Source organism: Canis lupus, chromosome 6, assembly GCF_011100685.1.
Source record: "Canis lupus familiaris isolate Mischka breed German Shepherd chromosome 6, alternate assembly UU_Cfam_GSD_1.0, whole genome shotgun sequence".
Lineage (NCBI taxonomy): Eukaryota > Metazoa > Chordata > Mammalia > Carnivora > Canidae > Canis > Canis lupus.
Window position 1 is genome coordinate 37,949,788 of NC_049227.1, and position 24,463 is coordinate 37,974,250.

Here is a 24,463-nt window from a genome sequence, read left to right on the forward strand (position 1 = left end):
TAAACCAATGTGCTTTACCATTATGGAGATCTTGGAGAATCACCCGAGCATGGAGTTCATATGTATTCTATCTCAGAGGCATCTGTTGGACCACAAAAGCTCTCAGATGTGAACTTTGAACGTGCTGTTTTAACAGGGACTCAATCTGAACAAAGACATTTTGAATCCTTATGAAGGGAAAAGCATTACTTTTTGCTCAGTTGTGCAAATTCTCCAGGTGTCCTAGTGAGAAGCTAAGAGGAGCCTTAATGGAGCTGCAGGTCTGAATGAGGCCCTGCTAGGCTCATTCTCGGCCCCCCAGATAGACCTCACACCTCAGAAGACCACCCGCAAGCCTTAAAGCTGGTCAGAGGATGGATGAGTCAGATGATGATTTTAAGGAACTCTGTGCCAGCTTTCTCCAAAGGGTGAAAAAGAATGTCAGCAAGGAAGTGTTGGGTGAAAGAAAGGGACAAAAGGCCTCAAACAGCACTCAGATAAGCAAACCGAAAAGGACCAAACCAACTGGGACCAGGGGCAAAACCCTTCCAGGCCCGAGGGAGAAGAAAACTTGGTCTGGCAGCCAGGCCCCAAGGACTAAAGAGCAAGGGGCCCCCAAGCAGCAGGAGAGTGAACCAGCTCCCCCCAAGAATGGAGAGGGAAGTGTGCTTGCCTCCACTCCACTCCAGAAGGGTGCACAGACCACCCAGACAGGTAACTGTGCCAGAACCACTGCCAGGATGTTTGCAGAGGTGGTGGTACTGTTTTTAAGCAGGGGTCCGAAAACTTTTTGAAAAGAGCCAGAGAGTAAATTATTTTGGCTCTGCAGCCCCAGTCTTTGTTGCAGCTTCTCAACTCCCTAGACAATATGTAAGCAAATGAAAGGGCTGTGTTTCAACAAAACTTCATTAACAAAGTCAGGCAGCCTGCCTGAGGACCATAGTTTGCCAACTCCTGTTTTAAACAATGGTCATAAAAAATTTAACCCCTGCGTGAATATTCTACATGATTATGTTTGGGGCCCTCTGCTCTTTTAGAAGTTCCAATTAATGTTTACATTATGTAGTTGATGCAAGTTATGTGAACACCAAAACTAATGCTGCTTCTCTCATTTTCTTGAATTCAGTCCAGAGTGGGTAAGTCATGGTGGTGCAGGCCAGTTGGGTAAGGCTGCTCAGAAGGCGGTAGGAAGCTGCCAGAGAGGTCTCAATCCCCGAAGAATCTCCAGGTCCTTCCTTTCTCCTCTAAACACCTTTGTTCTTTTCTTTTTTCTTTGTTCGTTTGAAGCGGGTTTCTTACCCTGCTGCCCTTGGTGTACTGAACCGTATGTTTACCATGACTTCTTCAAGCAGAACTGAGAACCAACCTTGCATAGGATCTTTGGGCTCCTGGGTTCTATTTCTAAATGTTTCTCACCTTCACTTCCTGATCTTAAATGGTATTTTTTATTAGTGTGGTCAACGTGCTGTCTCAGTGGAGTAGTGGTAAAAACTTAGCTCACAGAGACTGTTGTAAGGCTTCAGTAGTGTTACTGAAATGTCATTGGTCCTTCATGCCTCTTTGGGAGCAGTGAAAGTTACACATGATTCCCCAGAAGACCACACCCCCACACACCTGTGAAACTGGCATAAAACTGCCAGGGCTTCATGAATCCCCGCCAGAGGCCATCTGTGGACCCTGCGTTACAGGAGGACTTCTGACCTAGGAAGATAAAAATGTTTGTCATTAATATTTCTTTAATAACAGCTTCATAGAAAGAATTCACATTCTATAAAATGCACCTTTTTAAAGTGGACAGTTCACTGGTTTTAGTGTAGTCACAGAATTGTGTAATCACTATCACTAGCTAATTTTAGAACATTCTTATCACTCCAAAAATAAACCCTGTGCTCATTAGGAGTCACTGCTGTGCCCCTCTGTCATAGATATTTATGACAGGTCTATTTATATTACCTCCAATGGTGAAGTTACCAATAGTTGGTCCTATTCACTGTTGAGAGTTAAACCTAAACTAGTTGGTAAACAACCCCTTGAAACTTGGGTTCAACCTGTATCTGGGGGAAGAGTCCTTGTTTCTCCATCTAGAACAGATGACTGTGAATATTTTCCTCCTTGCCAGAGGCTGCTCCGGACAGCAACTCCCAGCCCCCTCCTTCCTGTCTGACAGTGACAGCGCCAAGTCCCTCCAAAGCCCGGACGGCAGAGTTGGTTGTACAGCGAATGCAGCAGTTCAAAAGGGCAGACCCTGAGCGTTTGCAGCATGCTTCAGAAAGGTGCTCCCTGGAGGCGACGCTTGAAGAAAACACCCCACGGGGCCCTCCAGAGGAGATGACAGCAGGGCATGGTATGATGGGAGTTTTATATATTCAAAGGATAAGTTTGAACCCTGGAGAAAGAGGGGCAGGAAGGAACCCGCATTCTTGAGTTGCGTGGTCGGGGTGGGTGCTCTGGCTGGCACCGTACCTTGGCCACTTCATTGTATTAGCCAGAGAATGAAGGGTCCCTTGGGTCATTTCGCATTTAGCTTCTTTGACAAAGGACCTCTTCCTCTTATTTTGACTTTTTATTATGATATTTTTCCCATACAGAAAGGTAAAAAAAAAAAATATTACAATGAACCCCCATGCCCTCAATCTGTATTTAACAATTATTAACATTTTGGCATGTATTTTTTATTTCTCCTAAGTATATCTGATTCTTCTATACCATTTCAAAGTAAGTTCTAGATGTCATGATGCTTCTCCCTCATACATCTCCTACATGATCACAGTGCTGTTGTCACACTTGATTCCATAATACTGCCTGGTGTCCAGTTCATATTAAAATCTCCCCACTTGTCCCAAAGACAGCCTTATAGATGGTTTCTTTTTTTTTCTGAACAAGGATTGGTCAGAACCATAAGTCCCACACACTGCATCTGCTATAGTTCAGTAGTCTTTTAAAGTCTAGATTCTAGAACAGTCCCCTTGTCCTGTTTTTTTTTTTTTTTTTTCCATGATACCAACTTTTGGAAGAGTCCAGGACAATTGTCTTTTTAAATTTCCCACTTTTAGATTTGTTTGATTGTTTCCTCATAGTGTCACATAACCACTTCCTGTAGCCCTGTGGTATATTACGTGTGAGTAAACCAGAGGTCTGGGGGGCCTTGGGTGAAGGCAGCAGGCACCAAGCGTGCAGGTGCCATGCAGGTGCCATGCAGTGCACCCTCCACCACCCCAGGAGGCACGTCATACCCCTGGTTCTGTTCTTTCCCCCCAGAACAATGTGAGCCCTCCTCTCTGGTGAAAATACACAGAAAAGAAATAACTAGGAAGAAACTGTATCGATGGACCTGCAGCTACAAACACATAGTCTCCTGGTAGTGGGTTTGCAGAGTTCACCCTGGGAGCACTGAGGATTCTCAGGCTACCTCTAAGGTTCACACGGGCAGAGGGGACATCCACCATTGCATCACCCCCTGTGACTCCACCGGGGTGCGTTGGAGTTGCTCAGCTAGGACACGAGCTCAGCACTTGCCCTGCGTGTGACTCGGTTGTTTGCATCAACCTTCAAAGCATTCCCAGTAATGCTCAGGGCTCGAGACAGAGAAACCATTTCTTTGTTGAGAAAAAAATAAGGCACCAAAATGAGGTGCGATGCTTTTCTGGCTTCGGTGGGAAGATAGGCCACAGGAATATTCAAGAACTGGGGACTTCGGAAGGTTTCCGCGTCTGTGAGTGCCAAGGGCCTCTCTAGCAAAAGGTCATAGCAGTAGGAAAGGCTGAGCTTTGCAGGGGAAGCCTGTGCTCCATGGAATGGGTGGAGGCTCAAGCAGGAGGGGACAGGAACGGTGCGTCCGCCAGGGCCTGGTTGTGACAGTGGCCGAGGCGCTGCCACCTCACGGGGCCTGGGAGCAGCGCGCAACGGGAGGCCTCACGGGCGGCTGCCCGGTGCTGGGTGACGGTGGCCGCGTGTCCGCCTGGTGCTGCAGGAGCGTGGGCAGCAGGGCCCAGCCCTCACTCCCCTCCCTCTCCCCCCAGGGCCGGGCTACGGGCTCCTCGTGCTGGAGAGCACCCTGCAGCAGGGCCTTGGGCCCCACGGAGCAGCCACAGCCACACCAGAGGGCAGCCTGGAGGAGGCAGGGCTGTTCTTCTGCCAGATCTGCCACAAGAACCTCTCGGCCATGAATGTGACGCGAAGGGAGCAGCACGTGAACCGGTAGGAAGACAGACTGGGCGGCCGTGACCAGAGCACCTCTGCATAGGCCTCAACCTAGCCCTGCCATTTCATTGGACAGCTTTATTGAGCTGCGATTCCCATATTATGCAGCTCATCCTTTTATTTATTTTTTAAAGATGTTATTTATTCACAAAACACAGAGAGGTCGAGACCCAGGCAGAGGGAGAAGCGGGCTCCCTGTGCGGACCTGATGCGGGACTCGATCCTGGACCCAGGGTTATGGCCTGGGCCGAAGGTGGATGCTCAGCCACTGAGCCCCCCAGGCGTCCCAGGTCATCTTTTTAAAGTTAACAATTCAATGGCTTTTATTTATTATATTCACAGAATTGTGCAACCGTTACCACAATAAGTTTTAGAATATTTTCATTACCCCCAAAAAGAGACCCTGTCCCCATTAGCGCTCACTGTTCATTCCCCCACTGCCATCCCCTCGCAGGGGCTAATATACTGTCTCCGCGGACTTGTCCGTTGGGGACGTAAGCGGAGTCACGTAAGATGTAGCCTTTTGTGTCTGGCTTCCTTCCCTCAGCGTAGTGCTTTCAAGTTCAGGTTGGAGCACGGATTGGAATCTCATTCCTTTTTACAGCTGAATAATATCTTGTCATATGGACAGACCACGTCTTGTTCATCTGTATAGATTGTCTCTGACTTTTGGATTTTGTAAATAGAGCTGCTGTGACCACGTGTTTCTCATGTTAGAGTATCTGTTCTCACTTCCTTAGGGTACACATTGCCACTGTTTGCCATGTCCTTGCTCACTTCAGCCAGCAGATACCTAAATTTAGCATTAGAAGCTGACTGCAGGCTATGTGGAGGAGTGGGCTATGGCAGGACAGGCTGGGCCCACGGCCTGTCTATGCTGACGTGGATGCACGTTACTGGGGAGAAGGTTCTCTTATGTTTACTGTCTTCCTCCAGGTGCTTGGATGAGGCTGAAAAGGCACTGACACCCTCCATACCTCGGATCCCCGAATGCCCAATTTGTGGCAAACCCTTTCTCACCCCAAAGAGCAGAATCAGCCACTTGAAACAGTGTGCAGTGAAGATGGACGTCGGCCCCCAGCTCCTGCTCCAGGCCGTGCGGCTGCAGACAGCTCAGCCTGACGGGGCCTGTAGCACACAGGCATCAAGGTGAGTCAGAGGAAAAGGAGGAAAATCAAAGAAATACTTGGATTGTTTCTTTTTAAAGCCTTTTGTATTATTAGAGAACAGTAGAGCCTGAGAACCCTCCTTGATTCTGGAAATGAGATGTGAGGAGGAAATCCGGCAGAGTCTCCACCAGGACTGAGGAGGAGACAGATTCTGTACCCTCGAAGGCCTTGAAATGGTCCACGCAGGTGTCGTCTGGAGGAGGGAGGAATCTGGTAACACACCTGATTGTGTCCATTCACATGTGGTGTGCCACAGCTTCCACCTCCGTGCAGCCCGAGTCTCCTACCATTTGGTGAAGAAGACTCAGTGAGTTCACACAGTTGGTGAGACAGAAGCACAGGCCTTTTTTTTTTTTTTAAACGTGCATGAACTAAATGCTTACGTGTTACAATAGGAGGCCTTGCTCCTAGCTGGTGCAAACCACAGGCACATAAGCAGCTCAGCTCCCCTCCCTACTGCCCGTGGTGCTGTGGATGCCGCGTTACAGGAACCAGTGTAGGCTCTGCACTTCTGTAGGTTTGGGACTTCAAGAGCAAAGGGAAGGCCAAGAGTGGTGGCCCTGTTTGTCCTGCCCACTGCCTTGCACACAGGTTGTGGGCATCTGAGCCAGGCCCATGGTGAGACTGGGGTGGACACAGGTGGGTTCTTAGCTGGTGAGCCTGTCCATATCGTAGCACATCAACACTAGCATCTCAGAATCGGAAGCCTTAAGGCCCTAGCACAGACATTACGTAAGCCGTCACTTGCCTTCTGCGAGGACTGGATGGAAACCACCTACTCAGATGAAATATATCTGCTTTTTAAATACCTCTGAGAAGGGACACCTGGGTAGCTCAGGGGTTGAGTGCCTTTAGCTCAGGGCACGATCCCAGGGTCCTGGAATCGAGTCATACATCGAGATCCCTATGAGGAGCCTGCTTCTCACTCTGCCTGTGTCTCTGCCTTTCTCTCTGTGTCTCTCATGAATAAATGGATAGAATCTTAAAAAAAAAACAACCTTTGAGAAGAGAAACAAGATGTGTGTGGGTCCTTCTAGAAGGTTGATAAAGTAGAAAAACTATAGCAAATGGATACCCTCACCAAGGCTTCGAGCCTCCTCTGCCAAAGGCCAAGCCTGGGGTATATGGAACTCTGGAGTAGTCAGATGCTGGGACAACCCCTTGCCTTCTGGGAGGAGAAGGGAACCTGTGGGGTTCCCAGGAACTGGAACAGAATTAGGAGTTGCTCAGATCTTCCAAGGTGATGCCTGAGATTCTTGAGCCACCCCTGGCCCAGGAGAAAGCATGAGCTTCTATAAAGGGTGCTTTTCGTAGCATTCTGACAGCTGGGTTGAGCTCCAAATTTCTCTCTCGCCTTTGCCCTCCTATTTCTTGCTCAGTCTGTTGGGGTTCACCAGGTGGTCTAGGTTCTCCAGCTGGAAAATCCTTTAAGACAATCTCCAAGTCAAATGAGCTGCTGCTATACACTGACCTCCAGGCTGGCTGACCATGTTGGTAGTGGAAGCTGGGAAGCCTTTCCTTCGGGCCTGGGGCAGAGGCGATGCCTACAGGCCCTGCAGGAGGAAAGGGATCCTGTCATGGCTAGTGTGGCCAGGACTGCCTGAGGGGCACCTGAAGGATTGATGAGCAGAAGTTGGTGGAATCCAGGAAGCTGACTCCACCAAAGGGTTTGGCCACACCTGGAGTGTGCAGGTACCACTCAGAGCTTGATACACCTGCCAGGAACTCAGCAGGGTAGTGTCACATGGAAGGACCAGACCTCCCCTCTCTGGGGCGCACTGAACTTGGCCCAGGATCATGTGACCTTAACATGAGGCAACAGGATGAGCACAGTGAACTCCCAGAGCCATTGATGCCTCTGTTTAATGGGTCTGTGTTTATCCCTTTTCTCTTCCCAATGCAGAGGAGATGGGGTCTGGGCCTCTCTGGTCCAGCAGGGATGTTCCTGGCACAGGAAGTGCTCACACCCTGGCCTCACTAACCTTTCTGTTTGGCTGCTTTTTAAGCTTCAGCAATCACGGAGGTTTGAAGCGGAAGGGAGCCACCAATAGGAAGGAGCTGCAGAAGAAGCGGAAGGTCAACGAGCCCGAGGTGCCATCTGAAGACTTGCTGGTGGCCATGGCTCTGTCCCGGTCCGAGATGGAGCAGGAGGCCGTGCCCCCCGTGCTGAGACTGGAAAGCGCTTTCTCCGAGAGGATAAGACTGGGGGCAGGTAGGTGCGGCGCCAGGCTGGCACAGCCTCACCACTCCTGCTGGGCCTCAGGGTGTGGGGCAGCTCTGTCACTGACCCTGTGCTTCCGTTCACCCCAGAAAAGAAGAGTCGCAAGAGGAAAGCACCTGCCTGCCCTCCCCTGTTGTTACTCCAAGACCCGGAGACCACAGGGAGGCAGACCGAAGACCGGGTGGCCCAGCTCTTTGCGGAGGAGATGGAGCTGTCCAGCACACCGCCACTTCCTGCGAGCAGGATCCTACAGGGGGAGCTGGAAAAGGCTGGCCAGAGTCTGCAGCCGCCTGGAGGGAAGAAGAACTTTTTGTGGGAGGGCAGTGCCCTGACTGGAGCCTGGGCTCTGGAAGCCTTCTACACCACAAGCCTGGTCCCTCCCCTGGTGCCCCAGCGGTCTGCCCCTGCCGAGGTGTGTCCCCCCTCTGGGTGCACGGTGGGCTCTGGGGAGAGGCTGGCAGCCAAGACAGCAGGACGGGTCATCAACAGAAAGTCCAAAAAGGAAGGAAGGATAGGAAGTCAGGTGTGCCGGCTGTAGCGTGTTTGTCTGTATGGCAACTGATGGCTCTCCTGGGGAGAATGGGAGGACCCCTGGTTCCCGAATGTATCCTGTTCCCGGAGAGTTTGTTTGAAATGCAGTCCAGGGCCCCACCCCCAGGGGGCTGGCATACTGGAATCTGAGGAGTTGTCCCCGTGCCTGGGGTGGGGCCCAGGAGCCAGACAACCCTGATGCAGGTGGGCCTGGAGTCACTATGTGCTTGAGGCCATTTAGATAACATTAGGGGGACAGGACCCTCAGAGACTGTACATGTAGCTGCAACAGGCATGGCCTTCACTGTGACAGAGAAGCCTGCTGGTAGACGGTGATGGGAGAAAAGCTTCCCAGGGTTGCTCTGGGTGTGGCCGGCATTCTCAGGACCCCTCTGTTTGGTGGCTGCTGTAGTGGCCACAGGGTTACTTGGCTTCCTGACTTCTTTCAGGGTCTTGCCCAGGACTCCACGCTGCCACCTGTGCTGCTTGACCAGCCAGAGCTGGGTGTGCGAACACCACCTCGCCACAGTGCCCAGCCTGTGGGCTGTGGCCCCCAGAACCCATCACCCTCTGCCAGCCAGAGAGAGCACCAGGCCCTGCAGGACCTTGTGGACCTGGCAGGAGAGGGGCTGAATGCCACCCCGTGGCCCTGCAGTGGGGGCTTGGCCAGCTCAGGAGTGGCCGCAGGTGAGAACCCAAATGGTTTGCCAGGGCTGGCCCTGCCCTCCCACCCTTCCTCCCTATGGCTGTGGTGGGACCAGTTAGTCCTTGTGGTGTGGGGACAGCTGCTCCAATCTGAGGTCTCCTGGCTTGTCCCCAAATAACGGGGAGAACACAGTCTCTGTAAGTGCTTTGGATGTCGTACAGGTGAGTCCTTCACAATTTTCTCCAACTTTAAGCAAGGACAGAGCCCTTTTCAGAGCCAGTAATCAGGTAAAAAGCATCTTCAGGGAGCCTTTGGGGTAGGCCAGCTGACACCTACTGGCGTTTCCCAGAGATTGACGTTGCCAGGAGGTGATTGTTCTTTTGATAACCTGAATCCTCTTTTCAGGGATGGATGTGTCGTCCACTGGCCTTCCACCGACTGGGTTTGTCCTGCCACCTGAGAAGCACCTGGAGGGGGGCGGCCAGGCTTCAGTAAGCACCGGGGCACCTGCTCCCCACTTGTGGTCCTGTGCTTTGCACAGTCCGCTTACAGTCAGCCTCCAGAGCCGCACACGAGTCTGCTGGCCCCAGAGACAGCCCTTGACCGAAACCAGCCGAGAGCCCGTGGGAGCCTCCTATCCCCCTCAAGGGCTCTGCCATGAGGCTTTGTCCCTCTGTCATTGAATTCTGAGGGTACCTCAGCCAAGCCCTTGGAGCCTGTTTGGTCCTGAGAGCCGGCAGGGATCCCCATTGCTCTGGGAGGTGGCCCCAAAGTTTCACTCATTCGCTCAGGACGGACTGCCTCTCTGATGTGCAGGTCCCTGGGTGGCCTCCAACTAACGCTTTACATGCTGGAAGTCGGGCTTTCATCCTGTTAGTGTAGTGGCATCAGCTACATTACCTCATCACGGTCTACCTGGCGACTGTGGCAGGTAGTCAGAGGGGGACCGAGACTCCTCTCAGCCGGGTACCCGAACATCATGGGCTCAGCGTCCCTGCCTGACGCATCGGGGCTGCACACGGTGCTTGTGAAGTGCTCGGCCCTGTGTGCACCATGCTTGGCCCAGCTGTGGCCTCACTGCGGCCATTGTGCCTCCACTTGCTCGTCCCTACCCCACGTGAGGCCAGGGGACTGGGCATAATGGAGAATTTGGGAAAGAAGCTAGCATGGTGCTGTTTTGCACCGCAGAGAGCCTCAGGGCAGCGGGAGGTGGGAGCCAGCATGGGAGCCCTGTGCACAGGAGCTCAAGGCGCTCCTGAAGTTGGGGAGCTTGCTTGAGCCAGTGTGCACCCTCCTTCCAGCTCACCCTCGGTTTGCTGCTGGCGGACTTCAGGGCCATGGTCAATAACCCACACCTGAGCGATATCCAGCTTCAGACGGACAGCGGAGAGGTGCTCTACGCACACAAGTTCGTGCTTTATGCCCGGTGCCCCCTTCTCATGCAGTATGTGAGTACGGCCCATGCTCCTTCTTTCCATGCCTCCCCCACACCCCTGTGCACCCCCCACGCGTGCACCCACCTCCCTCCTCTGTTACACTTGCGGCAGTGGGGAGACAGATTCCAGGTGAGGTGGTGGTCCGAGGAGATGAGTGGAGGATTGGGGAACATCAGATTTCTCGACTGAATCAAAATCCATTTTCTGTAGAACGGTTCCCTTTTCTTCTATTTCTGTAATTATGAGGTTGTCATCGACCTCTTGAAGGCTGAGCTGCAGACAGATCTTTCTGTGCTGACCTGTACTGACATGCATCTGATTTGAATGTTGTGCTGCGGCAATCCAGAAGCCAGCTGCTGGTCTCCACCAGAAAGTTCTAGTGCCTCTGATGTGTCTGTCAAGAGGGAACTAATGGGGTGTTTGAATGTCTTTCACAGTCTGATTTTGCAAACAGAAGTTTGAGGGCCTGACCGCAGAGTTCCTGACCAGCAGGCTGGTGGGACCTGGCCAGTGCCGGTGCTGGGACATACAGAGCCTCCTGGGCCCTCTGTGTTGCCCCATATCACACCCATGTTTTATTTCATTCTCAGGTGAACAGTGAAGGCTTCTTCGCTGTGGAGGATGGCGATCTGAGGAGTCAGCGTGTGCTGCTGAGTGACGTGAGCACCGAGGCCATCCATGCGCTCCTGCACTACCTCTATACCGCGGACCCCGGCGTGCCTCCCCAGCTGGCCCCCGACCTGAGCGCTCTGGCCCACAGGTCCGAGTGTCTTTGCCATTTACCTTCACAGCATCTCACGTTAGCTGCTGAGGATCAGCAGGTTGGCGGTTCACAGGAGGGTCAGGCCTGCGTCCTTCCTGCCCTGTTAACCCCAGTGACTCGGCCTGGGACATGGTGACTGGCAGTCTGGCCGGAGCGGACACTGGCAGGAGAGCCCAGCACGGATTGAGGACAGCCTCTGCCGTGTCATGTGGCTTTTAGCTCCCTGTGATGAGAGGGTGTGATGAGAGGGTGGCCCTCAGCTCAGCTGCCCCCAGACGCTGCCTCTCTTCCGTTGTTCAGCCATAGAAGCTCAGTGGGGGCTATTCTGTCCCACGTCCCAGAAAACAGAAGTGGGTAGAGTGTCTAGTGCAACTGCCATGGGTTAGCATGTATCCCTCTCATCCGCACAGCGTCAGGAGAGGTGGCAGGTGGCTCCACAGACAAGGTGTTCTGTCTCCTGACAAGGTTGAGGGCCCCTGGGATGAAGCCATATTCGCCCAAGGCCCTGGCATAACCTTGGGTGCTCTCCTGGGAAGGGATGAGCTCAGCCTCTGGGGTCCTGATGTAGCAGTCAGACCAGGGAGCCTTCAAGGAGGCTGCAGGCTGGCATGCCCATTGGGCCGGGCTGATGGGGACAGGTCTGGTCTCTGTGGTTTGCGTCAGTCACAGAGCCTCAAGTGCCTTTCAAGGCAGCATGCTCTCCTTGCAGCAGCACCATTCTCTTGTCTTCAGCTCAGCCCGATGTGCCCCTTTGGGCAGTAGAGTCAGTGAGCCCTGCCTTAAAGGTCCGGGAGTCTCTTTTCAAGCTCAAGGTGCTGGGGTGTTGCTGGCTGAGAGCACGGCCCGTCTGCTCGAGAGCAGGGAAGGGGTCAGGACCGACGGTCCTCACCTACGCTGGGGTGCCCAACCACCGCGTCTGCAGGGTAGTGATGCGTGGCATTTCCTCTTGCAGGTTTGGTGTTAGTGAGCTTGTTCTTCTGTGCGAACAAGCACCTGACATGACAGATTCAGAGGACACACCGTGGAAGGAGAAGGAAGACAAGGATTGTGAAAGCCGCGCGGAGAACTTCCAAGAACTCTTGAGGTCCATGTGGACAGGTGAAGAGGAAGAAGCAGAGGCTTTGATGAAACCTGAGGGTTGTGAAGAAGACAGAGAAAAAGTGAATGAGGCAGAAATGGAAGAAATTTATGAATTTGCAGCCACTCAGCGAGAGCTGCTCCGGGGGGAAGGGGCTCCAGAGATCAAGGAAAAAACTGACCCATTCGGGGAGGATGGTCCAGTGTCCGTGCAGATCTTAGGAAGTGACCAGGTTAGCGGAAGAGAAGAGGCCCCAGCCAAAAGGAAGAGCGCAAGACAGTCCACGCCCCTGCTGCTCAAGGGCCAGGGCGCGGGAGAGAAAGCAGGCTCCCCGGAGGGAGCGCTGGGTCGTTCCAGCTCCCCTCGCCCTTCTGGAGGCTGCGGGCCAGGGAGAAAGGAAGGTGCTTTCTGGCACTCAGCTGATGCTCCTGAGGCCCGGATGTTTTCATCAACTCCCAGAAGATGCCCTGGACCATCCCAGATAATGAGCCATCTCCAGGAAGACAATGACACCATCTCGGGAAAGGGGACGGAGAGCCCCTGTATCCCCACTCACCAGCAGGCACCCCCATGGCACCCGCCCCTGTCACAGCCCCCTCGGGGCCAGAGTCTCAGGGGTGAGTCACCCTTGCCAGTGCCCCAGTCACAAGGCAGAGCTTCCAGGGCGGCCTCCCAGGACTCACCATTGAAGCAGAGGAGGGGCAGGAGCCTCCTCACATTATTTAAAGATCCAGGTGTCCAGAAGGGCGAAGAACATAGTTCCCTGTTGGAATGCAGAAATAAAGGGATTCTGATCTCCCCAGAAAAATCTCCTTCCATCGACCTAACCCAGTCAAAACCTAGCTGTTTGAGCTCCAGATCTCAAAATACTCCATCCAGCAAGAACAAAGAAGATGAGATTATCCTTTTATTGGATTCAGATGAAGAGCTGGAGCTAGAACAAACCAAAATAAAGTCAGTTTTTAATGGTCCCTTGGAAGAAAGGAAAGTTCTAGAAGTTAGCCCCAAGCCTTCTGAGCTGTTTTCTGTGATTGACGTTGATGCAGATCAGGAACCTTTCCAAAGTCCAGCTAGAGGAGAGGCTTCACTGCCGTGCGGGGATGGGAGGCTGTCAGGGAACCGGGGCTCTGTGGGGAGCAGAGGGACCCCTCAGCTGCCGTGTGACCCTGACAGTGGCCCTGAGGGGGACAGCACCACGGATATGTCATGGTTCGTGCCTGCCACCCCACTGGCCAGCAGAAGGCGTGACTCTTCTTCACAGACCCAGATAACAGGCCTCAGGTCCCGGGCTCCAGTGGATCAGCCGGCTGAGGTCAAGCGCTGGACCCCATTAGAAAATAGGGGTGTGCCCGAAGCTGCAAGCCAGTGTTCCGTCATCACGCCCCCCGTGTCGTCCTCAGGCCTGGTCTCCGTCAGTGCAGGCAGCCCCGACAGCAGGAGCCCTGCCAGGCCCCACCCTGCGCACCCCCAGCGCTGCTCTCCGGCTCCCTGTCCCATCTCCCATCTGGCCGATTTCACTGGGCAGCCCCACAGGTGTTCGCCGCCAGGGCCCAGCCCACCGAGTCAGGTCATCACAAGTGAAGTCGTGGAGGTGGAGGACAGCGAGGACGAGAAGGAGGTGGCCTCCTGTCAGGCCAACAGCAGCCCCCTGCCGGACAGCGACCCTCCAATTCCGGTGGACGAGTGTCATTGGCATGTGGAGCCCCTGTCACCCATTCCCATTGACCGCTTGAACCTTGAGCAGACAGGCCCCCTGAGCACCAGCAGTCCGGGCAGTAAGGCAGGGGAGGCTCCAGACAGCAGTGGCTGCAGCTCTCCGGCCCTCCTGGGCACCCCCCCTGCCCGAGGGAGCTGCACTAGCCAGAGAAAGTCCCGAGAGAGGTCCCCTCGGGCCAGCGTGCCGTCGAGCAGCAGGCCAAGCTTTTTGAACTCAGCTCTGTGGGACAATTGGGATGGAGAGGAACAGAAGTCTTCAGAGCTCCTTCCTCCCGCCCAGACACTGAGTGATGCTGCTGCTGCTCAGAAATCAGAAGGGTTGGAGACGCCAAGTGAGTAGCGGGGAGGGTGGTTGTCTGTTAGGCCGTTTTATGCTAAGGGGCTGGAGGGGGTGGCAGGGCTGTGGCGAGCCCCCTCCCCACCCTCCCCTGCAGAGGGAGAACAGGCTTGCCATCAGACATGTTGCTTAACCAGTTCCTAAACCTGCCTGGATCCCATGGCTTGCCTGGGCCCTTGCTAAAAACCCCCAGCTGTGGACAGTGCTTCTGAGAGGCCACGGCAAACACCTTAAAATCGGGCAAGTGTGGTTCCTCACAGGGTTACACGGAGCGCTGCCATTACGGCCCAGCAGTCCCACCCCAGGGAGCTCATCCAGAGGAGGGGAAATCAGGACTGATCCCTTACACAGACTTCGCAGCAGCAGTCCTCACAGTAGCCACAAGTCCATCAGCTGACAAACGGATAAAGAAAATGTGGTCCATACATATGGTGGAGGATCGTCAGCTGTAAAACAGGTGTTAGCTCCTGGGTGAACCTTGAACACACGATGCTCAGAGAGGCACAAAGGACCACAGCGTGTCACTGTGTTTATAGGGAATGTCCAGGGTGAGCCAGTCTGTGGAGACAAAGTGGGTGAGAAGTTGCCAGGAGCAGGGATCAGGGGAGAATGAGGAGGGTGCTGGGTATAGAACTGCCTTAGGAGACAATGAAAATGCTTTGGAGCTAGAGGTGGTGCTTGCATTGTGAATGTATACTAAGTGCCTCTGAATTGTTCACTTTAAAATTTTATGTGAATTTTCTTCTCAATTAAAACAGCAGCCAGTGGGGTGAGTGTGAAGCGTCTGCTGTGTGAGCCTCGGCCCTGCCTCATCTGCCACCCCCAAGCCCATGGAGGGTGCACTTTCCCAGCTCATGTCATTATAAGAGACTATCAGAGCCCCTGTGTCAGCCCCTGCCAGGCAGCCCCTGGGAAAGCTGGGAAGGGGCAGGGCGCCACGAAGCTGTGACTGGTCGCAGGGAAGCGGACTGTAGGCAGAGGATCTGCCTGCATCCTGGTGTTTGATTTCCTCCCCAAATTCAAAACCAGCTGGGCATGACTGACCAGCACTCCCAGCCTTGAATGGGGATCAGAACTGCCTGGAGAGCTTTGTGCAACACACGTGGCCAGGCGCCTCTCCAGAGTAGAGACCAAGAATTTGGATTTCTAACCAGTTCCCAGGTGGTGCTGTGAGACCAGGGACCTTGGTCTGAATTTGAGGTGGGCTTCCAGGAGGTGACAGATTTTCGCAAATTATATAAAGAGTTCTGTGCTTTATTCGGGAGAAAGCCTATTCTCATTGGAGTCTCAGAGGGCTCCATCCTCCTAAAAAGGATAAGAACCGAACTCTATATATTCCTGAGTTGTTTCATTTGTCTTTAAAGTATTGATTCCTTTTTTTAAAATAACAGCCTTGTTGAGCTATTATTCACATACCATAAAATTCACCCTTTAAAATACACCATTCAGTGGTTTTTAGTACATGGACACTGTCCTGCAATGGGGGGGTGGGGAGTCCATCACGGAAATGAAGGAGCAGCACGGCGACTACAGTCGTTGGTATCACAGCAGCGCATGGTGACAGATGGTAGCCACAAAACCACCAAACCATACAGTTCAGTGTTTTTTATTACCTTAGTAGTATTGGGCAACCATCACAGCTAATCCCAGAATGTTTTCCCCTGCCCATTAGCAGTCACTCGGTGCCCCTCCTCCTGAGCCCCCAACAGTCATGAATCTATCTGCTTCTGCCCTGTTCCACAGCATCAGCACTGCACAAGGCTGTGGCCCTAACCACGTGTGATGCCTTCCAATGGGAAGACAGTTCGGGAGTCTCGGTGAAGGGGCGGTGGAGGTACCGCTCTCATGGAGCAGAACGGTGGCTGGGCTTTGTTCAAACGCAGTATTTTTCTTGGTGATACTGCTGAGCTCAGAAGAGGTAAATCCAGGTCCCTCGTGCTGAAACATGTTTCTTTTCTACCTAGAAGGTGCTCATCGGAAGAACTTGCCCCCGAAAGTGCCCATCACCCCAATGCCAAGGTACTCCATCATGGAGACCCCGGTACTGAAGAAAGAACTGGATAGGTAAGTGGTCCTGAAAACTTGCCCACAGGTGGTCCACTCCCTCCCATGTGTCCATCCTGGCTGAGGCCAGGAGCTGAAGGACCCGCCGTGGGGCTCTGGCAGCAGGAGCCCCTGGGGGATGGGAGCGTGTGCAACTGCTGTCTTTCCCCACACTGTTCCCCAAACCTCCAGTTCCCTGAGGAGCTAAGAGATGGGACTCCAGGTCCCCATGAGCTGATAGGTCTCCATGTGCCATGTGGATGGAGACGGGGCCCTGGCCTTAAGAGCCTGAATAAGAAGATCTGATTTTTTAAAAAACCATCAAAACTGTCACATCCCAATCAATACTGCTCATCACCTTGGGCACCAGGGCTGTTATCACTACCACCATCGCTAAACCTGGGAACGGCTTTTCTGGAATATTCTTCAGAGTAAGCTCAGTTGTATGCAGAATAGACACCCCTGAAAGCTCACAAAAGTTAGGCATTTAAGATTTCAGTTCCACAAAGTCATTATTTAATTTGCTGATAACTGCTCTGTGCTGTTTCCCCATTTCAGGTTTGGGGTCCGCCCTCTACCCAAACGCCAGATGGTCCTAAAACTGAAGGAGATATTCCAGTATACTCACCAGACTCTGGAGTCAGACTCTGAGAATGAGAGCCAGTCCTCACAAGTGCTCCCAGAGGCTCCGTGCAGCCAGACCCACACCAGCAGGACCTCCAGGGCTGCTGGCCGTGCCCAGCTCGGGGCCACTTCTGGGCCTCTTCTCCAAAGGTCCAAGGGGTCCACTAAGACCAAGGGCCCCCGAAATCAAAAGCAGCAGCCTGGTGGAAGCATCCCTCCGATGAACCTGTCACAGGCAAAGGAGGAGTCTCCAGATCCTGATGGTGACACCCAGCTCCCTGTGTCCCAGGAATCAGTGGCCTCCTCCGTGGACAGCAGTGACAGCTCCTTTAGCTCACAAAGGTAACAAGATGGGAGGATGGGGTCAGTGGTGTCATAGGTCCCCTGACCATGGGATCCATGAGTTGGCATAAGCCAGGCCTGATGCCGACGTTGAGAAAGCCCATTGCCTTCTGGATTTAACCCAAGGAAAACCCAGTGGGGCTCAGGGCAGTCCCCTGTGAGCCTCCTGAGGAGACCGTTGGAGCACCTGGAGCACCATGTGCTCACCCCACCGGATGCTCTTGGGAGGGGGGCTGGCTGCGGTAGTCGACTGTGGCCGAGGGTCAGATCCTGCTCAGGCTGGCAGCTGGCATACCAAGGACACAGCAGCCTGGAGCTTCCTGCATACCTCGCCCCCCGAGGCCGTCCATGCCGGGTGTCAGGCTCCACAGGGGACACAGAAACCAAAGGGTCTCCTGGTCTCAGGGTGCTGGAGAGGAGTGTCACAGAATGTTTTTGTCTGGTTCTTTTCAGTTCTTCCTGTGAGTTTGGAGTGGCCTTTGAGTCTGCAGAGGATGAGGAAGGTGAAGAGGAGGAGAGTGCATCCCAGACAGCCGTGCATGCAGCAGCCACGGAGGAGGCTGTGAGGCACTACATCCGCTCCAGGCCGGCCCTCTACCGCAAGGTCCTGCTGTACCAGCCCTTCGAGCTGTCAGAGCTGCAGGCCGAGCTGAAGCAGCAGGGCATCCGTGTGGCCACCGGGAAGCTGCTGGACTTCCTGGATGCCCACTGCATCACCTTCACCACTGCTGTGGCCCGGAAGGAGAAGCTCGAGAGGAAGAGGCGGCAGCCTGCAGCCAAGAAGAAGAGGGGCAGAGCCAACAGGCTGGTCCGCCCCTCCCCACCCCTGGCCGTGAGCAGCCTGTGAGGGTCTGCAGCCCCCCGGCAGCAAGCCAGGCTGCCGTGGGCGTCTCTGGACCTGGGGACCACCTCCACCCGCAGTGAAAGGGGCCATAGCACCAAGCTAGGGCAGCTGTCCCCAACTCCATTTCCTGGAATAGTGTTCGGAGCTTAGCACCTCAGTCAGCACCCACGTTTGTCTCCCTTTAACCCCCGCCAAGCCCCTGGGTGCTTGAGAAGGGCTGTGGGCGGCCACCAGGTGGCCAAGGTGTCCTCGTCCTGAGATGGCTGTCCGGGGCCAGCGGGGCCCTGCTCCATCCTCCTTCCCAGCACTCGGGCCATAATCTCAGCCTCCACCAGCACACCAGGTGTCCACCAGCCTCTCGCTGCCTCAGGTGCTCCGCTGGCCCAGCCTTCCTGCCCAGACATCTGTCATTGTCACCAGCAGTCTCCAAACTGGGCATAGCAGGAGGGCCCAGCACAGCTCTGAAGGGCCCAGAATACGCATGTTGTTTGTTAACCGGCTTTGCTGGTGTGTGGTAAGGCTGTCTCCAGCCTCAGGGGCGGCGTGGGGTGCGAGACGACCAGGGAGGAGAAAAAGTTTGTGTCTCTACATCCTTGTGAATGTCCCGTCTGTTTTAAATACAGTGCAGTCCATTTTATATGATGTGCAATAAAAACAGGAAGGCTTTACAAGTGTCTTCTGGGTGCCAAGGAGGGCAGCTGGCCGTGAGCCCCCTCCCACAGCGCCTGCACTGCCCCCAGAGCCCTCTCTGCAGGAGGCTTTTGTGCTTGCCTTTCACTGCAAGGGGTGACCCAGGCCCTTGGGAGGTGGGAGGCCACTGGGAGTCCTTACCTGGCTTCACTGGACAAGCAGCTCTGGGCACGCTGGGCACCCTCAGCCCTCGCAGGCATACCTGCCGCAGGTTGGTATGATGTTGGCGGAGGCGGTAAAACAGGTGAAAAGCCACAGGCCAGGGAAGGGTGGGGGGAAGCGAGCCCTGGTGGCCAAGGGCCTTGCCAGGCCAGGTCTGCGCCATGCCCCCAGGGGCCAGCGGGGGTCCGAAGGGGCCTGGCCAGCGCCCCAGCCCAGGCGAGAGGCAGGCGGGGGGCTAAAACCAGCACCGCAGTGAAGAAACTGCCCCAGCCAAGACCTGGCAGCGTCCGGGCTTCTCCCAGAAGCCGGGCCTCCCGGCTGGGCAACTACACCCTGAGGCCCAGCTCACGGCCGAGAAGGAAGCGGCGTGGCAGTGCTGCCCTGTCCCAGCACCTGCTGCAGGCTGGAGGAGGGCCTGGCCGTGGGGTGGACAGACGCTCCCTTCCAGAAGCTCTGCCCGGCCTGGTGAGCTGCACGACACTCCTGCTTTGCGGCGCTATGTCGCCACCTCCCAGGCCTGCCCCTGCCTGTGGCTGGCCCGGCCCTGGTCACTCAGGCCAAGGAGGGCCCGGCCCAGGTGGAGCTCTGGCGAGCAGGAAGCCTCGGGCTGCCTCGGCTATGGGAGGACAGAAAGCCCCGACGGGGGGCACATCCGTGAGAGACACCCCCCCACACACACACAGGCGCGCGGAGCTCGGAGCCATGGGCAGCCCTGCCCGGCCGCGGCCCGTGAGGCAGAGGGCAGAGCTGTGGCCCAGGCGCCGAGACTCCCACGGAGGAGGGTTTCCTCCCATGCTCAGGACGCCCCAGCTGTGCAGGGGGCAGAACGGGCCTCTCGGCCTCTTTCATGTGACGGATACCCACCAGGCCCCTGCGGCTTCCAACATCCTGTGGGCGGCCTGGTTTCAGACGCCCTCCCAGCACCTCAGGCCCAGTGAGCACTGCGCCAGCTCCAGGGAGGAGCCTCAGCGGGCTCCTCGAGGGCGACCCCATGCATCTCCGGGATGGGGGGGCACAGAAGGGTGTTGTTGCCTGGTGCACCTCTAACCTGCCGCCTCCGTCTCCGCCTCCTTGCCCCCCATCACATGCACACCGCTCCTGAGACTAGGCTGACAGGAGCACACAGCCCCTCCCACCTCCCTTTATCCACAAGCTGCTGCCTCATCTGAACCCACCACCCTCCTGCTCTACAACCATCCACGGCTCCCAGGTGGCTTGCTTAGGAGAATTGAGGCACCCACCGCTCGGCTCCCACCTCGTCCCCTGCTTCTCTCCAAGGCTCCCTCCCTGTCACATGTCCCTCCCATGTCCCGTACTCTTCCTGTACTGTAATGTTTCTCCTGCTGTCCACTCTGGGCATGCCTTCCCCCTCCCCCCTTTGCACTCAGTGCCACCCCCGTGCTGAGGCCCACCTCTGGGTCTGAGTGAACTGCCACACCCTGCTGTTTCAGGGTACAGCTGGCCTGCCTCTGGGGAGCACCTGTGGGGTACAGCTGGGTCGCAGGTGCCTGCTGGGTGCTGGAGGGAGGAAAGCAAGGGGGAGTAGGCAGGATGATGAGGACCACAGCCACAATAGAGTGCCAGCCTGGAAGCAGGGGGACTCTGCTCCAGATACAGCAGGGCCAGCTTCCTACTATGTAGCCTTGGGCAAGTCACTGAACGTCCCTGCAGCTAACCCCCGAACAACAAAGGTCTGCTGGTGGTGAGACTGTTTTCCTCTACGGCCTTGGCTGGACCTCTCTCCCGAGCATGACGTCCACAGGGGTCCTCAAATCCAGATCTTGGCAGCACCCCCTGCCTCTCTGACTTACAGAGCAGTGAAAAGAGCTGATCTGGGCAGCCGCAGATCATTGATTTGTCTGAGAAGCTGTTGGCTTTTGAAATGAGACAGGAAGGAGGGTTGAGGTGGAGCCCAGCACAGGAAGAGGTGAAGAGCCCAGCTGCCGTGACAGCGGTGGGCTTGGGGGACTGCAGGAGCTGGCGGGCCGCAACCGCGCTGCCCTGCACAGCCAGCGCCTCCCCACCCTCCCGACTGGGCCTTGCTCCTGCCTTGCACACAGATCCCGAGGGCTCGGGGCCCAGCTCTCCGACCACTGAGGCTCCCACGACGTCCCCACCACCACGCAACTGGCTCCGTCCACTGGAGCAGGGCTGAGCCTGGGAGTGCCAGGATGGAGCATCCCCAGCCCCCCAGTCTCGGCATCCCTAAGGCGACGAGGTCCGGGAATTAAGGTGAGTCCAGGCTGCCTCAGCACAGATGGCGGAGGAAGAAGAGACTGCATCAGTGACTTTCAAGGCCGAGCTGCTCTAGGGGGCAGTGGCTGGGTGGTGCTGAGCAGGTGTCCCTGTGGTGCTGGAGCTGCTGAGCAGGACTAGTTCACCACGTGGAAGAAACATATGCCCACGGACAGCCCACGACGGGCCAAGGGGACAAAGCCCAGCTCCCCAGGTACCAGTGATGGGCAGGGAAGAGCAGGAAGTAAACAGAAAGTGCTGCAGGCAGGCAGACATGAGGCCGAACAGGGCAGCCCAGGGGTGAGACTTGAGATCAGCAGACCTGAGCTCCACTCCTGGTACCCCTCTCCACCTGTAGGATGGGGGTGACACCACCAGACCTGCCCCAGGGTCCTGAGGGCCAGGGGAGGTGGTACAATCAGGCTGGGGCCCAGCACCAGTGTCAGCTCCACGAACGCCACCCCCATGTTGGGTGAGCAGCCCCGAGGGATCTCTTCCAGCCACATCTTTGGGTGGAAATGAGGCTCATCATTCTGAGAGAGACAGTAACCAGAGGCCTTCTCAGAAGAGGTGCCACTGAGCTGGGCTGGGGGTGGCTGCTGGCCATGGGGTCCTCCCCTATGGCCAAGCTCCTGGGTTCCCAGGGCTCCTCTGGGTCTCCTCAATGGGCTCATGCTTTCCCCGAGGTGGGGGCTCACTCTTGGCCATCATAGATGGGGGTGCAGGCTGGGTGCCCCTCCTCTGTCCCAGGGCAATGGCAGGAGGGCCATGTCCTGCAGCAAAGGTACCACTTCCTCCCACCTCTGGAAAAGGCGACTGGGTTTCAAGTAGTCCATACCCATGGTGCTGGGAGGTGGGATGAGGGCAGGGAGTCGGGAGAGAGGAGCATCCCAGAGGCCAGGCCGGAGGTCAGCACTGCGGGGCCCCCACAGCCAAGAAGTGCGGCAGGGGAGAGAGGCTGGCCGCCTGCACAGACAAAGCGATGGCTGGGAGGAGGGCCCTGGGAGGGCAGCAGAGGACAGGACAGGGCTTTTTGGCAGAGACCATGAGTAAATCGGACCTGTGTCTTCTCAGGGACGAGACAGGGTCTGATGACACCAGCACCAGGGAGCACAGGGCCTTAGCTGCGTCCGCCCCTACAGATGCCGCTCTGGAGGATGCTGGGCACAGGGAAGCCTGTTCCAGGGAGGGGCAGCGGGCCCCCCTGTCTGCCTGGCCTCGCCCCGCCCATGACAGCTCCACTTTCTACCCACTGACCAACTTCTGGCCTCCAGGTCCGCCGAGGCAGCCCGAGGCCCACTCACCCTCAGTCTCCAGCGCCCTAGGCTGGCAGGGCCTCCTGCCACTCTCTGGAGGCTGCCTGCACTGGGCAGGACCTACCTGATGTCCCTGGCGGCCTGCGGGCCCCAGGTCGCACTCCACTCAGAGGCCTGTGCAAGTTCCACCCTGCAGGGCCTGTCCACACAGGCGGCCAGCTAGCCGTCCCTTGAGGGGAGCTCTGTCGTCAGCCTCTCACGCTGGCCCTGTGTTTTAAAGTGTAAGTATATCTCACGTAACACTTGGGATACACTTACACTGAAAGAATCATCGTTCATCGGAAATTCAAATTTTACTGGGTATTCTGTATCTTAATTTGCTAAATCTGGCAACTCTAGCCCTGAGGTCAGAAGGGCAGAAAAATGGGTGTCTGATTCAGAGGAAGCAGTGGTTCCCAACACAGACAGGCTGATGGGACTTCAGGGTGCGAGCAGGAGAGTTTCACCCGCCCCCAGCTTCCCAGACACACTGGGGCCTCATTCCCCTCACTCTTGCTGCTGCTGCTGTCCCTCCTCTGTCACTTATCCGGCTCACTGGTCTGGTGCTTCTCAGTTCTGTCTGCTCATGACGATCGCCTGGGTAGCTTTCAACTACACACATGGTGAGGCCCTACCTCACACCAAACACATCTCTAGGTGGTTGGGCTGAGCCGTGGCTTTCTAAAATTAGTGCTCCACAGAAGCACAATTCCACTTCTGAGTATATATACCCCAAAAACCGAAAGCAGGGACTGGAACCGGTGATTTGTACACACCCGTGTTCACAGCAGCATTTATCCACAAAAGAAAAAAGGTGGAAACAACCCAAATGTCCATGGATGGATGAATGAATAAACTAAATATGGTGTGCCCACAAAATGGAACACTATTTAGTTTTTAAAAAGAAGGGAATTTTTATACATGTTAAAACAAAGATGAACTTGGAAAACATTACGCTCAGTGAAAGCAAGTCGAACACAAAAATTTCACAGATACTCTATGATTTCCCTTATATAAGGCCCCCAGAGTAGTCCAGTTCATAGTGATAAAAAGTAGATGGTGGGTGCCAGGGCCTGGGAGGAGGGAAATGGGAAGGTGGTGCTTAATAGGAGCAGACTTCCCATTGGGGGGATGAATCCTAGAGGTGGTGATGGTCTCACAGCTCTGTAAATGTACTTAGCACCACTGAATTATACATAAAAAATGGTTACAATGGTAATTTTTACGCTGTGCATATTTTAATCAAAAATCAAATTTTAAAATAGTGCTCTAGACCCTGTCTGGCCAGAGCTGAGAAGCGCTGAACCTGGTCTTTCTTCAACATGGTCCCCTCATGCTCCCAGCCACTAGCCCACCACCAGCATCAACGCAGTGTCACCATGGGCGTACCTGGACACCCAAGGACAGGAGGCCATGTCCATCCTGGGATGTGCCCTGACATCACCCAATCCAACGGCAGGACAGAGGCCCTGGCATCCTGGCCTCATACGCTAAAAAGCTGTAATAACATTGCTTCATCTGGGTTTAGACACATTTGGATCTGTAGACAGCTGCTAGCGCAACTTTTTTTTTTCAATTGAGGTATAACTTCCAGATAGGAAGGTGAACTCGATGGGTCCTTACATACGTATACTTGTGCATCTGTACCAATCAATGATCATACTGATCACTCAGATCAATGTGCAGAAGTTTCCAGTGCCCGCCCAGTCAAAACTGCCCCCAAGGGCAGCCACTATTTTGACTTCAATCATTTCAGATTGGTTTGGTTTGACATAAAACTCCCCATAAGTGGAATCACAGAGTATCTTCTCTTTGGTGTCACATTTCTTTCACTCCTCGTGTCTGTGAGGGGCAGTCACACTGCAGAGTGCGGCAGTAGCTTATTTTTTGTCTTTACTATGCAGGACTTGATTGTATGAATGTATCAAAAAAAAAAAAAGAAAAGAAAAGAAAAAGGAATCCCATTCTATTGTTGATGGCTATTGGTTGTTTCTACTTTTTTGGACACTATGACCAAAGCTGCTAGAACATTCTGATATAGTGCTTTGATGGATATAAACAGTTGTTTCTGTTGGGTATATACCCAGGCAGGGAATTGGTGGATCACACAAATATGTCTTATCAAAATATTTAGTCTTGTCACTACCAAACA

General features: G+C 54.8%; 2 protein-coding genes and 1 long non-coding RNA gene across 3 annotated transcripts in view; 2 read left to right on the forward strand and 1 right to left on the reverse strand.

Moving 5' to 3' along the window:
• The first annotated feature begins 322 nt into the window (after positions 1 to 322).
• On the forward strand, positions 323 to 18,597 carry SLX4 (SLX4 structure-specific endonuclease subunit). Its single transcript, XM_038540572.1, has 14 exons — positions 323 to 693; positions 2,099 to 2,323; positions 3,999 to 4,176; positions 5,116 to 5,328; positions 7,355 to 7,560; positions 7,659 to 7,981; positions 8,550 to 8,787; positions 9,152 to 9,237; positions 10,048 to 10,194; positions 10,773 to 10,942; positions 11,898 to 14,071; positions 16,041 to 16,140; positions 16,678 to 17,085; positions 17,539 to 18,597. The coding sequence occupies exons 1-14, from the start codon at positions 354 to 356 to the stop codon at positions 17,930 to 17,932; spliced, it is 5,202 nt and encodes a 1,733-aa protein (XP_038396500.1). The 5' UTR covers positions 323 to 353; the 3' UTR covers positions 17,933 to 18,597.
• Positions 1,406 to 14,830, reverse strand: LOC111096317. The gene is made up of 2 exons (XR_005360935.1): positions 10,267 to 14,830; positions 1,406 to 1,680 (listed from the first exon to the last, which is right to left on the reverse strand). It is a non-coding gene; the product is annotated as an uncharacterized LOC111096317 (long non-coding RNA).
• Positions 18,598 to 20,200: 1,603 nt separating the features above from the next.
• The window catches only part of NLRC3 (NLR family CARD domain containing 3), a 40,079-nt gene continuing 35,816 nt past the window's right edge, over positions 20,201 to 24,463 (forward strand). The window contains exon 1 of the mRNA XM_038540573.1: positions 20,201 to 21,013. The gene's annotated coding sequence lies outside the window, so the exon portion shown is untranslated. The remainder of the gene's footprint in view (positions 21,014 to 24,463) is intronic.

Bases quoted from the DNA above. Each gene is read 5' to 3' on its own strand.
- SLX4 (XM_038540572.1), top strand. From the start codon at position 354: ATGGATGAGTCAGATGATGATTTTAAGGAACTCTGTGCCAGCTTTCTC. The intron at 10,195-10,772 runs GTGAGTACGGCC...TTTCATTCTCAG, and splicing joins GCCCCCTTCTCATGCAGTAT to GTGAACAGTGAAGGCTTCTT. The intron at 17,086-17,538 runs GTAACAAGATGG...GGTTCTTTTCAG, and splicing joins AGCTCCTTTAGCTCACAAAG to TTCTTCCTGTGAGTTTGGAG.